Source organism: Betta splendens, chromosome 6 (assembly GCF_900634795.4).
Source record: "Betta splendens chromosome 6, fBetSpl5.4, whole genome shotgun sequence".
NCBI classification, from domain to species: domain Eukaryota; kingdom Metazoa; phylum Chordata; class Actinopteri; order Anabantiformes; family Osphronemidae; genus Betta; species Betta splendens.
Window position 1 is genome coordinate 16,615,643 of NC_040886.2, and position 15,639 is coordinate 16,631,281.

A 15,639-nucleotide genomic window follows, 5' to 3' on the forward strand; every position below is an offset into this window, starting at 1 on the left:
GTTTCCCCTCCTGCCCCAAGACAAACCACGCACTCTGCAGGCGGAGATATGAGCTGTCCTGAGGACGCAGCACCTCCCTGAGGCCTGATATCCTGAGCCTCCAGTGAGTGGAGCCTGTTTGTTGATGTAGACTGATAGGACGCCGCTGTGCAGACCCATGGTTTCCACTCGGACGCTGCGGCTGCGCCCGTCTGGAGGTGACGCCCGTCCTGTCGTGACGCCTCCGACACGCGAGCTCCGTTGTGCTGCATTTGCCCAGCGTGACAGCAGTGAAGTCGCCCTCGGATCCTGGTGGCGATAGCAGCGGTAAGAGCCAGGCAGCAGCGACACAGCACCAGTAAACAGGCAGAGCCATTACATCATTCCTTCAGTCCATCCACACGCGCCACCGGAGACACCTTTCACCCACTGACAACCACACACGTGGACCACTGTTCATCAGCTCATGCAACTGTTTGCAACAAGGAGGATGAGAAACTGCAGAGTCGTCAGTTCGGACCACAACAAGCAGAGCACCAGCGTTTGTGCCCCAGCGTCAAAGCCTTCGCAGCCGCTGCATGCGCTCTCATATATATGTTATGAGCTCGTAAGTGACACATAGCATGATTTTCCATGCACAGACTCTGGGCGAGTGTCGCCCGAGGCATCGATATCTGAGACTTCATCTCCCCCCTTCCTCCTGCCTCAGGCTCTGGCTCTTCATTCTGACTCCTGAGAGGAGACAGTGAGGGAGGTGTGAGCGGCTGTGGAGACGGATAAGAGAACCCTGGGCTCGCTCTCCCAGCTGATTCCGCCTATTTAAGAATGCCTTTCTGGGGATGCGGCCCATTTCTTTCAATTAATGCTCCTTTCAGCCGCTCGGCCATTAGAAGTCCATTAAAGCCTCTCTGCCCGGAGAGAGACGTTCACTGTGCGGCGCCGTGCTCCATCTTTTGATAACAGGAGCGTCTTGGCTGCCACGGGGACATAATTAACCTTTTGAATTGTTACTTTGGAGGTGGCTGTTTGTGGGATGGATCCAAGCTCGTTGTCAGGCATGTTGCTTAATTAAAGTTGATTTCAATTAAAAAGGATCTATCCATCCGCCTGTTCCCCCTCCACGAATCAGATCACACCTGTGCAGACGTTACTCCGACAGTTGGACCTAATGTGACATCTGATGTCTCGCAGGTTCTCGCTGGAGAGGAAGCTGACATCACCGCCGACATGCTGAGCACCGAGGACGCCGACACGCCGGCAGAGGAGCTGGTTTACTACCTGGAGACGCTGAGCAGCGGCTCGGTGACGCTGAAGGAGGCGCCGGAGAGGAGCGTCCTGAATTTCACCCAGGCGCAAATAAACAGAGGGGAGGTCATCTTCGTGCACGAGGGTGAGGCCACTGCGTCTGGACTCACACTAAGCATAAAGCACAGTTCTAGGACTGAACTCATACTGACTGGTGTTGATCCAGGTGAGGACTCGGGTGGTTTCGGTTTCACCGTGACAGACGGAGAGCACACGTCTCCTCTCTTCCGATTTGTCGTCACAGCGAGGCCTCTCACTATCACCATGGTAACACAGGAGGAGCTCGTGGTGTTTCCAGGTACGATGCCAAAATCAGGCGGGATGTGAAAATAACCACATGATGAGTCACTGAAGCATCGTAATAATATGTTTTCTAAATCGCTGCTTTCATGCGTGTGGCAAAATACAGACTGTCGTTATTATTTGTTTTATATGTAATAAGAGGTAAACAAATTCAGGACATTTCAGTTTTATATGCTGACACTTCATCCCTTTGAGATTACATCTGCTGAGGTGAGATGAGTGTCAGCACAGGCCCCACTGAGATGAGCTGTCACATTTTTAAAGCTTGGATAAAGTTGTGGAAATAAACTCATGCATCAGGAACGGCTCTGAACCCACAGGAACGAGGCAGCTCATCACCGGCGCCAACCTGGGGGCTGAGACCAGCGAGGATGGAAATGAGATAAGCTACTCGCTCGTCCGCCCGCCTCGTCTGGGACGACTCATCCTGGCCAGCGATAAGAACCAGTTTGAGGAAATCGCCCGCTTCTCACAGTCGCAGGTGACTGCGTTTACAGTGTGTGCTGTAAAGTGTGTGAGCGAAACTAACTGATGACTCATTAACTTAATCACTGAAGCAAAGATTAAAACAGAGAGAAATGAAGTAGAATGAGGAAAAGAGGTCTTTTTTCCTTCTGTAATTAAATTGTCACTAACTTCAGCGTTAATATCACAGAGCAGGTTTGCTGAAGCTGAAGAGCCAGTCTGTAATTAAAGCTGCAGCTGCTGACATGTGCTCCACCGTGTGCTGGTGATATTCATCACTGTGTTCCCAAACTACAGCTTATGATTCAACCTCAGTTCAATAGAAGTACCAGCAGTTTGCAGGTCCTGGGTTGGATTCCAGGGTTCTCCAGGTTTTTCTGCAGGTTCTCCAGGTTTCTCCGCAGGTTCTCCAGGTTTCTCCGCAGGTTCTCCAGGTTTCTCCGCAGGTTCTGCAGGTTTCTCCGCAGGTTCTGCAGGTTTCTCTGCAGGTTCTCCAGGTTCTCTGGTTTCCTCCCTCGCTTCAAACCTATGCAGTCGGATTGATTAGAGTCTAACGAGCTGCTTCACTTCTCCCCAGCAGGGGGCGTCAGTGATGCTCATCGTGCATTTGAGCAGTGGAGCTGATAACCATTAGTTGTTTTCACTTTAGCTCTTGACAGACAGATAATTCTGTATAAAATGTAGGAAACAGACAGAGCGGATGTAAACTGGGCATAAAGGTTTTCTAGTACAGTAAGTAAAATCAGCAGAAACACTCATTATACATTATACTGTGTGTAAAAGGGGAGCGTGAGACGAGGCTGTGTGTAAAACACTGAGGCCTCTGGCGTTAATTACATATTTTGTTCAAACTCTTAATGTGGACAAAACTCGTGATTCTAAAACGCTCCTTTGTTCATGTAGCGCGACTAAAACATAATTTATTATCTGCAGTAGGAAGAGACACATTTTACTGTCGGACCAAACAGAAGCACATGTTTTATGACATATGTGATATTTGGTCTTTAACGGATCGGCGTCGTCTTATAAAAGCTTTGAACCTCAATGACAAATAGTTTGTTTACACAGTTGCTGCTGGATAAACAGCGTTACATCTCGCTCCCCGCTCACTCTGCTTCTCTGCTGCAGCTGGAGTCGGGCCTGGTCTTCTATGAGCACCAGCTGCCGGAGGAGCCCTTCTGGGCGGTGAGGGACTCTGTGGAGCTCACGCTGTCCTCACAACCGGCCTCAGACGTCCACCACGTGCTGCCCATCACCGTGTCCTACTACGCCGCCCACAGCAACATCTCCTCCCAGCTCTGGAGGAACAAAGGTGTGTGAGGAGACGTGACTCAGAGTTAGCAGAAACACATGCTGTCACATTTTCCTTAAGCTGTGAGTGTGATGGTGTTCGTGTGTCATTGCGTTCAGGCCTGGATATCGTTCAGGGCCAGAGGAAACCCATCGACGCCTCCATCCTCGATGCCTCCAACCTCCTGGCCAGTCTGCCCGAGTCCGACCGGGCCGATGCAGACGTGGTGTTTGAGGTCAGGCGCTTCCCCGCGTCGGGGCGTCTCGCTCTGAGTGGGGAGGACCTGCCGCGCGCCGCCCCGACCTTCACGCAGAGGGATGTGCTCGGAGGGAGCCTGGAGTATCTCCATGACGACTCCGGGGCCGCGTCCGACAGCTTCTCTTTCAGGGCTCGGCTGAAGTCCGGAGGTCATCGGGCCGAGTCTGTGGTCCTGGAGGAGGTCTTTAACATCTCCATCAGACGACGCGGCTCCGACGCCCCCGAGCTGGTCCCCACTGACATGTTATTGGAGGTTCTTCAAGGCTCCGTGACCGTCCTGACCCAGAAGCATCTCAACACCCAGGACGAGGACAGTCCCCCGGACGAGGTCAGCTTCAAAGTGACCACGGCGCCCGCCAACGGCCGGCTCGTGGACCCCCGCACCAAGGAGCCCATCTCCGAGTTCACACAGGAGATGGTGAACCGGGGTCAGGTGGGCTTCTACAGCGACGGCAGCCTCGCCGGCAGCTTCGTGGAGTTCGTGGTGTCGGACGGCGAGCACCAGACGGCGCCGCACACGCTGCACATCGGCGTCTTGGCTCACACCCTGTTGCTCGACAAGTCTCCCGAGATCAAGGTGAAGCAAGGGGACGACGAGACGCTGGTGAGTGAGGAGATGCTGAAGGTCACCACCGGGGGCCCCGTGGAGGAGGACATCCTCTACAAGATCACCAGCGCGCCCAAGTACGCGGCTGTGATGGTGGACCGGCAGCCCACCTCGGCCTTCACGCAGAAGCAGATCCGCGAGGGCCGCGTGAGCGTGCGCTTCGTCAAGTCCACCTCGCCCCGCGACAGCGTGGCCTTCGTGGCCCGCAGCCGCGCCGCCAACGTGTCCTCCTTCCTCAACATCACGGTGCAGCCTCTGGCCCACATCGCCCGGGACCCCCTGCTGCCGCGCGGGGCCCTGGTCCAGCTGGACCGGAAGCTGCTGGACGCGTCCCCTCTGGCCAACAAGACCAGGAGCTCCCCGACCTTCACCGTCATCCAGCAGCCGCGCGGCGCCCGCTTCGTCCAGCGCGGCGGCGCCGACGCGGGCCGGCCCGTGGACACGTTCAGCCAGAGGGAGCTGGACGAGGGGCGGGTGGCGCTGGAGGTCCTCGACCGGTCCCCCGGGGCGCGGGGGGGCGTCACCAAGGACGAGGCCCGCTTCCTCCTCAAGGCCCACGCGGTGCCGCCGGCCGAGTGCGTGCTGGCCTTCCAGACGGGCCCCTTCAACGCCTCGCGGGCCTACGCCGCCACGCTGCTCAGGGTGCCCGACCCGCCCCGCGCCACCGCAGCCGGGCCCCACTGGAGGGGCGGCGCCGACGGGCCGCGCGCGGGCGCCACCGCCGCCGCGCCCGCTGACTCCGGCGCCGACGGCAGGCGCGTGTCCCGCCGCAGCGGCCTCTGGTCCATCCTCGTCCCCATCCTGGTGATCCTGCTGCTGCTGCTGCTGGCCGCCGGCCTGGCGTTCTACCTGGTCCGCAAGAACAAGACGGGCAAGCACGACGTGCAGACGGCCGGCGCCAAGCCCAAGAACGGAGAGGTGGCCAGCGCCGAGACCTTCCGCAAGACGGACCCGGCCAACAGCATCCCCATGTCCAACATGGACTCCAAAGACACGGACCCGGAGCTGCTGCAGCACTGTCGGACAACGAACCCGGCCTTGAAAAAGAACCAGTACTGGGTCTGAGACCGATGAGACACGTCAAGTCAGTATTACAGTATTACAGACCTCTTGCCACAGGAGCTCAAATGAAAATACATTGGTTGGTACGATCGCTTCCTTCAACACAGCTGTGGACGAATTCTCAGGCAATGAAACACTGAATCCGTTTTGGCGAAGAAAGAGGCCGTTCTTATTCTAGGAGTCGCGTGCCGTCGCTATTTATTTTAGTTCGTTCGATCCGCAGATAGACATGAACATGACATATGTTTGCAAAATTGTATGTAAGTGCTCCGTCATTGTATTCCATGTGATAGGCCGATATTATTAGAGTGCATAAGTGAGTTCCACGTTTAGTTTTTGCATCATCTGGAGCGTGAGGTAAATATGTGCTGCGCCATCGGCCGCCTCTCAGTGTTTAAAGGTGTTTGCTGTTCTCAGGGCGAAATTCAGTTCCAAGGATGCCATGGACTCACCTAAAGTTAGACGAACAAACACATAAGCTGATTCCACAAAGGGTTAAAGTGATCCTCTAACGTCGCCACAGCCTTTTACTAAAAACATGCACACGTCCCGGCGTGGACCGTGCTTCAGAACCTGCTTGTAAATAGTCACTGGGCTCAGACTAGTGGACCACAGTCAGGACGGAAAACCAGCAGCAGCCCATGAGCGCTGAGGACTGGAGGCGTCTCAAACTGGGACCATCCCAGTTCCCAGAGCTTATTGAACTGGTCAGTGTTGGGCGGAGATCGATCAATAAAGACGCTGGTAAGATTCTGTTCACTCCGAGTCTGAGGAGCTGTTCTTATTCAAGCATTCCATATGTAAGCTGAGTATAGAGGCCATATATTAGCTAATTAGTTTTGTGTTGAGACTAAACAGAGCGTTACTGTAAACACAATGTATTTTTTTCTTTCTGAACCGATTGCTGAATGAAGTAATGAAGCTGATGGAACCTGACGACTTCCACTAAATCTAATTGTGCTGTACATTTCATTTCTCATACTGTTTGGTGATGAACCTTTTGTTTGTTTGGCACATTCTGGATGTTTAACAGCTGTTTGTTTTTTTTTTTTTTTGCTGACTTTGAATCTTGTTTTAAAAGCAGGAAACATAGGGAGAGACTTGAACGGCAGCACAGAGCTCAGGAAGTGATGTGTTCAGGAGACGTGTGATTCCAATGACTGGGCTCAGGTTCAGGGAAACGCATGGCAGTGGCTGTAACCAACAGCATGTAGTGTAAACGTGTGTTTGTGTGCAGGTCTCATCTCTCTCCTCTGTTTACTCAAGCTTCACTTCATTATTAAGTTTCATCACCGTCGCTCATGTTTTTATTATTTATTGCTTCTGTCGTCCCCGTTCATCAAAGATAAAACAGCGGAACGCACGCGCCGAGTCACAGATTAGACATTTACCTGTAGACGGAGAAAACAGTTGTGGTGTTTAAAATCCTGAGCAGCGGCGATTCCTGTTAAAGCTGCATTTGGACTTGTTCTCAGCACCGATGGAAATAAAGGTTTCATGCAACAAAGGCTGTGCTCGTCATTTCCCCTGTGTGGTTCTGGTTGTCCATCTGTCCACATGGTGACTTTAAAGTCCATAATAATAATAATAATAATAATGATGTTGATGATGATGATGATGATGATGATGATGATGATGATGATAAGAAGAAGAAGAAGAAGAAGACGAAAAAGAAGAAGAAGAAGAAGAAGAAGAATTGCTATACATCATTGTGACCGCCAGGTGGCGGCAGGATGCCAACAGTCTCCCTCCAGCCGTCACTCTTTCCAGTGAGTGGCCTTTTCTCCCGTGTTCCTGTCAGATTGTTCCTGTTTCCTATCTCTACACTCGGTCCTGCTCTGCTCTGAGCTTTTCATACAGTAGGAGCCGTGGCACTGCTGTTTCTACACATGCATCCTCTTATGTCATGGCCACCGTGCTGCGGAGGCTCAAAGTGATGGGATTACAGGGAAACAGAGCACCTCCGAGTCGTTTCCAGGGTTTGAGAGCGCAGGTAAAGCGCAGGTGAACCAGGAGAATGTGAGAAGAGCAGCTGCTGCGCCATGTGAACGCCTGGTCTGGAGATTTAACAGCACAGTGACGGAATAGCTGCTCAAAAAGAGAGTTTGTGGTGTTGTAAATCTGAAGCATGTAGAAAAGAGCGTGGGAGGAAGCGTGTTTCCTCCCACGGGCGACTGGACACCTCCACTCCAGCATCTGCCCACGCATCGCGGCTCCGTTGTGCGTTTGAGTGCGGGTTTATTGGTTTCCTGCTGCACTGCTCCGTTATGAGCGTGTTCGGAGCCGCTGAGCTGCTGATTGTCGTCCAGCGCTGGTCTGGAACAAAATGACTCCTCCTTCCTCCCCAAACTGCAGCAGGAATGAAAACACTGGCGGCGAGGAGGAGGAGCCATTCCTGAGATTCCGTGAGGATAAATACTTGAACTTCGCCGAAAACAAAAGAAAAAGTGTCACATATGATTTAAAAGCAACAATCGCGGATGTTGGCTTTTATCTCTCAGTGAACGGCCAGAATTGCATAAGATGGTGGAAAGATGTTTCATGGCCATAAAAACCCCCTGTTACTGTGCGAGCGAAGCATGGAGCCATTAAGGCAGCATTATTTCCTGCCCCTTTGACTCTGGAATCATGCGTTTGCTTCCCAGGCCTCAATAAAAGCCTGAGCTGAGTTGTGTTGACGTTGGCTCGGGCGCTGACGGCCTCTGACTCAGCTTTACTGCCTGTTTGCTTTGGGTTTTTATCTTCAGACTCCATCAACTCTCCGCGTGCACTTTGTGGCCTTGGAAAAGGACAAAGTTGCTTTGCGCCTTGGTCCTGACATTGCTCACGTTGGTGCAAAAGTCACGACCTGAACTATAAAACCTGAATGATTGGTCCCCAAATGCATCTGCTGAGTCAGCCTTTCGCTAACGCGCATGCGGTTGTTGTTCACCACTTCCTGTTTGTTCTTGTTTGGGCACGGTGGAGTGTGTGTGTGTGTTTATACGATGTCCTCCCACCCAGTGTGAACTGGGATGGGCTCAACAAGGGAGTGAGTGAGTGAGTGAGTGAGTGAGTGAGTGAGTGAGTGAGTGAGTGAGTGAGTGAGTGAGTGAGTGAGTGAGTGAGTGAGTGAGTGAGTGAGTGAGTGAGTGAGTGAGTGAGCTGGTGGGAATGTGGAGCTCAGCAGGGGGCCGTGCAGGGATGTCACAACACAGTTCCTTCAACACACCTGTAAAAAATGAAGCTTCACGCGTAGAACTTCAAGCCCTGAGGTCAGAAGAGCACTGTCAATCATCTGCTGCTGCTGCTGCTGTCACTCCTGGAGGAAGACGAGGACACGCAGACCGTGTTCATCACAGCCACTGTGTTTCTGTGGCTGTGATGAACCAGTGTGTGTGTGTGTGTGTGTGTGTGTGCGTGCGTGCGTGTGTGTGTGTACTTCTACTTGCATCAAAGTGAGAACCAAAAAACGTATTTTCCTACCAAAGTGAGGACATTTTGGTCTGTCCTCACTTCTTTGAAGATGTGATTTTAGGGCTGAGGTTAGAATTGAGTTTTGGTTCAGATTAGAGCAAAGATTGGACGTCTGCCTTTAGTGGTGATGGTGAGTTTGAGGGGCTGGGGAAGGCATTGTGTCAATGGTGGTCCTCACACAAACGTGAGTGCAGAACAGCTGCTGGGAAGAAACAGAGGCTCCACCGCCACTTCAGCCCAACAAACCCTGAACTGTCAAAACACTGAGTTTACAGTCTCCCAAATCTCAGACTAGTTGTAGACTTGTTGACTCCGTCAGTGAGCTGAGGATGGATGGCTCCGTCCTGATGAGGCTGAAGCAGCAGAGCAGCGAGCGCTGGGCACAGTCACCATCTGCACAGTCCGTCTCCGTCCTCACCAGCTGAAAGCGTTCAGCAGCACTGAGTCAGGGTGAGTGTGTGTCCGCTGTGGCTCCAGCTGCCACCTCTGCTCCGTTTCACCGGGGGAACTTCTCACGCTGAGTGTTCTGTGGAACCAGCAGTCGCACGTAAACAGCGCTGCTGCACAGATCCCCACATTCCTCAAACGCATCGCTGGAATCAGGTGGATCCAGTAAATCTGCGTCTTCCGGTCGTCCGGCTCCAGCTCGATCTGGCAGAAAGAAGCATCAGAGGCTTAACTAAAGCAGGCCACACACACACACACACGCACGCACGCACGCACGCGCACGCACGCACGCGCACGCACGCACGCGCACGCACGCACGCACACACGCACGCACATGCACGCACGCACGCACACACACGCACACACACACACACACGCACGCACACACACACACACACACACACACACACTACTGTAAATCCCCTATGGGCATTTGTGTCTTTCTCTCTTGTTTTCCGCCACATCAGCAGATCTTGGTAAATAAGGAACACAGGCCAGATTCTCACAGCACAGATGCACCAGGCGATAAACTGGAATGATCTCTGGTCCAGTTTTCTGCTGCCCGTTTCCTTTCTGTCGGTTCAGAATGGCGTGTGACTATATTTAGCAGCCTTTTCAGGCTTTTCCCATTAAAAGCCAGCTCCGCGGCAGCTGCTTTTCTACTGAGCGAGGGCTAATTCATTTCACATGCTTGATGCCTCAACGTGCCACGGACCCCCACCAGTGGAGCAGTGGCCTGAGGCCGGTCCGGACCGACGGCCTCTGCAGCGTCTCCCTGTTTGTTTCTGAGCAGCGGAGCAGATGATGCCTCAGGTCCAGCCTCGAGTGAGACTTTCACGCTCGTCTGCCAGAAATGTGCTCCGTTACTTCCACCGGCTGGAACGCTATTGTCATGGAAATGTGTGTGTTTGTGCGGGTGTGTGTAGTAGTCGGGTGGAGCAAAGCACAGGCCGAGCCAAGACCAACACACTCCATCACACACTGTACCTCCTCTGCATCACAGGAAGCCGAGGTGATGGGGTGGAGGCACCGGCTATGAAGGGAAACAAACTGAGATCGTGCATAAAAGCATTATAAGTCAAGTTTTACTTTTCTTTCTCGTGTCTTTCTCTCCTTTTGACATTTTTCGAAGGGGAAAAACTTTCTCCCTGTTGATGTTGGAAAACGGAGGCACCCAACTGTAACGTGACCACAGGAAGTGTTTGTGAGGTGGGAGGGCCCAGTTCAACACACACACACACACGCACACACACACACACACACACACACACACACACACACACACACACGACCCAACTGGGAAGAGTGAACGCCTCTAGAAATCCAATCAGAGCTGCCTCCGCTGCATTTCACCATTTGTGGAGTCACAGTTTAGATGGAAAACATCCAGACGAACCTGATGAGTGTGTTACATTCAGCAACAACGCTGTAACTGACGTCCTCTACAGTTCAGGACCAACATGTGTGTTTGTTTTAATTATTTGTCACAAAGTGGCTCAAAACGTGTTTCAGTAAAATAATATTAACCACAAATATCAGTTTGTAATAGAGTAATAATGTAATGTAATGTAATGTAATGTAATGTAATGTAATGTAATAGAATAGAATAGAATAGAATAGAATAGAATAGAATAGAATAGAATAGAGAGTAAAAAAGACAAAGAAGAGATGGAGCTGCGTGAATGAGCTGAGGTCGAGGCGTCGGCCGTTTCCAGTGGAGCTGCTCCAGTCGACCCACTGGTCACAGTGGACGTGGACCAGCAGCACCAGCAGCACCAGCAGCAGGTAGAAAGGGAGGGATGTTCACTTAGAACTCAGTGAGAAGCCAACTCAACAAGCACCACGGTGGTGATGATAAAACCGGTTGTTTTATGTGGAGTATTTGTTAAATCCTTCTTGTGGTGCTGATGCTTCAAGACGAAAACATTCTCAAGGATTCAAAGGTCAAAATTACAACATCTCCTCAGATCAAGAGCACACATTACGTACAGCCTGCTGCTATTGTGACCATAAAACAACTATGTGTGTTTTTCCAAAGAAACATGGCCTCAGATCTTCACGGGACAATAACGCCGTTAACTGAGAAGTCTCCGACCAAAACACCAGGAATGCGGCTCGAGCAGAGTGGGCGGATGTTTCCTCGGCCGCTGTCGAATATTAATTGGAATCTGTCTAATTGATGGTGATGTCTGTCGCAGGAATGCTCGAAACCACAGTCGGCGCCGAGCTGGAAACGTGGGCTTGAGTCCGAAAACCAGGAGCGCTCCTCCTCATCTGATCCGTGTTTGAGTTCTGAGCTCAGTCGGGTTCATCTGCTCCCGTGGGACCGACCACACGCTGAATGTAAAAAGTGTGAGGAACCAAATGGAACATCTGTTATCATCCCAATAATGAGAAGGTGAAGACGTGTTAAAGCTGTGGTCACAGTTCATTGATCACTCTAAATAATTGATATCTGTATTTTTATCCAAATAGTTTTGTTTTCATCAGAGAAATAATTCTAATTGAGGAATTATCTCAGGCAACTCTTTTCTTCTCATCATTTCTGTCTGTTTTAGCTGTTGTGTGCAGTGATGGGTGAGTTTCCTGCCGTTTCACCAACTCAGAGCAGAGACAGAGAACCTGGCTCAGTACCAGAACCAGAACCCACATCTGCAGGGAGCAGCTGAGCAGCACCAGCTCTGTAGATTCCAACACTATATCCTGTTTCACAGCAAACATACAGTTACAGGACCCCTGGAAGCAGGTGAACGCGTTTCACTTAAAGCCACAGATCCATAATTAAAGTTACAACCTGCACCTGTGTTGTTCCACCTACGACGTCTGCCATGAGAAAAGCCCCCCCCCCCCGGTATTAGGGTCGCTCCACTCCGGTTCCCCCTGCTTGTTCCTCTGCTGGGCTCCACCTCCGGCTTGATTCGGTTCCACATGTCCTTCGCTAGACGCTAACAGGAGGGAAACTGTGGTTCCTGTCAACCAGCGTCAGCTGACAGAGACACAGCAGGTCCACTTCCCAGTTACAGACTTTCATTTGGACATTTGCAGAGGTGGAAATGGAAAGGCTCTATTTGTAATAGGGTTTGTGAGGTTTACTGCAGCAGAACAGGCCCCATGAACTGTACAGCGGTCGAGTCCTGATGGATTTCTGCCACTTTTGACCCGATGTGTTGTAGTCGATGTGAGCGTGTGTTGTTTACAGTATCTCTCATAAATCCATGGATTTAAAACGGGACAAACATAATAAACGTAGACAGTGACATGGCAGAGGAGAGGCTCCTACACTGAACAGTTGGATAAAACAGATCGTTTTTTTTTTTCAAAGCAGGAATGTTGTTTACAGGGATTGGACGGCGTGTCAGGAATGCAGACTGTGTTCTGAGGAAATGACTCTTGTCTCCAGAGGGAACTTCTCCAGCTCGGCTGTGAGCTCAGAGGGGAAAGGGCGACAGGATCGGGCTCAGGGGTGGGAACAGGTAGGGTGGTGATGATGATGATGATGATGATGATGATGATGATGATGATGATGATGATGATGATGATGATGATGATGATGATGATGATGATGATGATGATGCTACGTCATCAGTGAATGGTGTGTTTAAGCGTCTCAGTGAAGCAGGAGTTTGAGCCCCCGTTGAGATGCTGAGCAGTTGGTGCAGAGATGAGAGCGGCGCTAATGAACCCATTTGTTCCTGTGCAGTTCTGACAGTAACAGGGATGAGAAGCTCCAGATGCAGTATCACTGTTCCAAACTCTGAAATGGATCCTTTAATTTCTTCCACATTTTTTGTTTGAGTGTTTTGATTGTGTTTTCTGTATCTTAGCTCCCACTAAAACTTACTGACATAGTAACAAACAAAGCAGAAGTTCTGGTCACGCGTTCGTTCGTATGACGTCATACGGTCTGAGTTGATGCATCAACAGCCTCCGTTCTCTGTCTTCCTCTGAGACGTTTGGTTTGAGGTGTCATGTTGTCAGGGCCAGATTTGATTGGGAGGTCAAAGGTCAAGTTCCACTTTTAAGCTTTTTACAGAATCCTATAGGATGTGACCACATGCAGAACATTATGGAGGGAGCGTTTTGTTCTGAACTGGCGCTCAGGTCGGAACCAGGGCAGCAGATGCTTGCAGAACTTGTGTTTGTTCTCCGTTTTCCCAGCAGCCATTGCGGTTTCCACGTCGACTCGTGCCTGTCTCATCGGTTTCTAAATACCTTCGCGTCCGCTCGGCTCGGACCTGCCTGGGCCTGTGGCTCTGAGGGGATTTCATCATTTCTCATTGGCGCACGCTGACGTCTGTGAAGCGCCAGGAATCCGTGTCACGTTTTCCTCCCTGAGATAAAGTGTGTATTTGTCATTGTGTAGCGGAGAAAGCAGCAGGATTACTCAGTGCTCTCAGCACTTGAGCTGCTCCGTGTTGTGACAGCAGAAGCACGAGGTAATTAGCATTTACTTCTCCTTTCACAGACATTTTGGTGTAAACATAGAAATCAGCGGTTCAGGCCCGTGAGCATAAATAAAGTATGATGACGTTTCCTGTAAGATGTCTGTGGAGCCGCTCCAGACTATACATCAGTCTGACCTTCAGTGTAAACTCACTGAAACTGAAGAGTCTGTTGAGAAATGACTTTTCTTATGCGGCGCTGGTGTTTGCCACCACGTCAAAGCCCGATTAGCTCCACTGAAGAAAAACAACAGTCCAGCAGGAAAACTCCTCGCTGGTCTCTGTGGAAGAACGGCCTTTGGGGTCCAACCCACTGGAATGTCCTCGTAGCCAGACTGCGGCCAGGCAGACGGTGGAGCACAGATGCTGGTGTCCTGGAGGCCTTGCAGATGTCTGGTTTACGTTTGGCGCTTATCGGCGTGTAGGTGGAGAGAGACGAGGTGGAGGAGGGCAGATAGAGCAGAATGAGGCAAACACAGGCAAAGGTTCCACCATGTCAGGAAAAGTACCGTGGTCTGGTACATGGGAGTCCAACCACGAGTAGAAACAGGCTGAAGCCACTACAAAACCTGGAAACAAGTCACATTATCTCGGTCTGTAAAATCAGCGGCGTGTTTCAAAAATGGCTTCCACATGTGAAAAGGCCTGAAACAGTGGCTGTTTTCTCTCTGTAGCTGTTGGGTGATTATTCTTTATAGTAAAATGTTTCATTTCCTCTTCATCCTTCCAGTAAATCTGAGCCGAAAAAAGAAACCTTTTGGTTCAGCTTCCAAAATAAAGGTTGAATTAATACAAGCATTCTAGGTTAGCTTTATTTTGAAAGCAGCACAAGCTGAAAATGTCTACAATAAGGATGGGTTGAGATAATGTGTGTTTTTCTGCATAAAACAGAATTTATAACTTTAGAAATAAGTCCGGAAATGCCGAAACAAGTATTTTCCTTTGATGATAGATTCTCCATCTAAGTACAATTAAAATAATTGCCCGCTGAGGCTTCCAGGCCCAAACGAACTTCACAGAGGCTCAACTCTGGTTTGGGCGCTGGCTTTGGGTTCCGCTGTGCTGCTGGTCCCAGCAGCTCAGCGGGACGGAGGAGGGGGAGGAGGAGTCACTGGGTGCTGAACCCACCATCTGCTGCCTTTGTTTCGTTCTCATGCTGCTTCCGTGTCACCGCAGGCTGAGTGTCTGTTCATCCTTCAACCCCTCTGCTGATTCACGTCCAGTCGCTGACTGGCCGCCGACCTGCTGCTCTGAAGCTCAGGCTGGTTTGTCATTAGGGCTCTGGGAACGCCGTGTCCTGAGCCTGGTCTCGCACTTTTCCTGCCCAGGCTTTTTTTTTTTGCAGACGTGTGCTGGCGCCCTCGGCCGTAACGCGTTCCCCATGTGCTGCTGCAGCCGCTCATCATCTTCACTGAGGTTTGGTGCAGCAGCAGCTGTTGCCTGGGACACCTGAGCCTGTTGACGGGTAACAGGTGTGTTACTGAGACTGAGGCGGCTCCAGGAGAGCTCCATCACCGCCCCGTTAAAGCCTCCTGCTTGTGGAAAGAGGCGGTTCTCTCATCCCGGGTTCAGCTGCGTGCGATGGAAAAAGCCTCAATGGTTTTCATCTCCTCCACATTCACTCAAACGCCTGCTGAGAAGCGCGCTGTCAGCGCTACTCTTTCCGAGGTGTCAACTTACGGCCATTGAGGCCTTTTCGCGTCACTAATCCTCTGCGGTGAACATTATACAAGCGTGCGGCAGACAGGCCGCCTGCTTTCACCGCCCTAATTAGTGACGTGATTTACGCCGCAAATTCAGGTTTTATTCTTCCCAGTAAATTTGTCTGTCTCCTCCGCGCACGCATCACGACGGTGACATCATCCTGTCGCCCCGGCCTCACACCGCAACCTGAGAGGCTGGAGCATCCCCCTAAAACCGGCTCTGACTTCAAACGCACACATCTGGATTTGCTTTTGAGTTGAAAGGAGGTGCGTGTGTAACATATGCGGAGATCGTTCAGCAGCTGGGATTCTGTCGCACGG

At 51.3% G+C, this 15,639-nt stretch overlaps 1 protein-coding gene across 1 annotated transcript in view; it reads left to right on the top strand.

Annotated features, from left to right (window-relative positions):
- Positions 1–6,778, top strand: part of cspg4 (chondroitin sulfate proteoglycan 4) — a 41,776-nt gene extending 34,998 nt beyond the window's left edge. The window contains exons 7-11 of the mRNA XM_029154424.3: positions 1,171–1,369; positions 1,451–1,582; positions 1,908–2,068; positions 3,181–3,364; positions 3,463–6,778. Coding sequence (XP_029010257.1) covers positions 1,171–1,369; positions 1,451–1,582; positions 1,908–2,068; positions 3,181–3,364; positions 3,463–5,273 — 2,487 coding nt within the window. The 3' untranslated portion in view covers positions 5,274–6,778. The remainder of the gene's footprint in view (positions 1–1,170; positions 1,370–1,450; positions 1,583–1,907; positions 2,069–3,180; positions 3,365–3,462) is intronic.
- Positions 6,779–15,639: the final 8,861 nt, after the last annotated feature.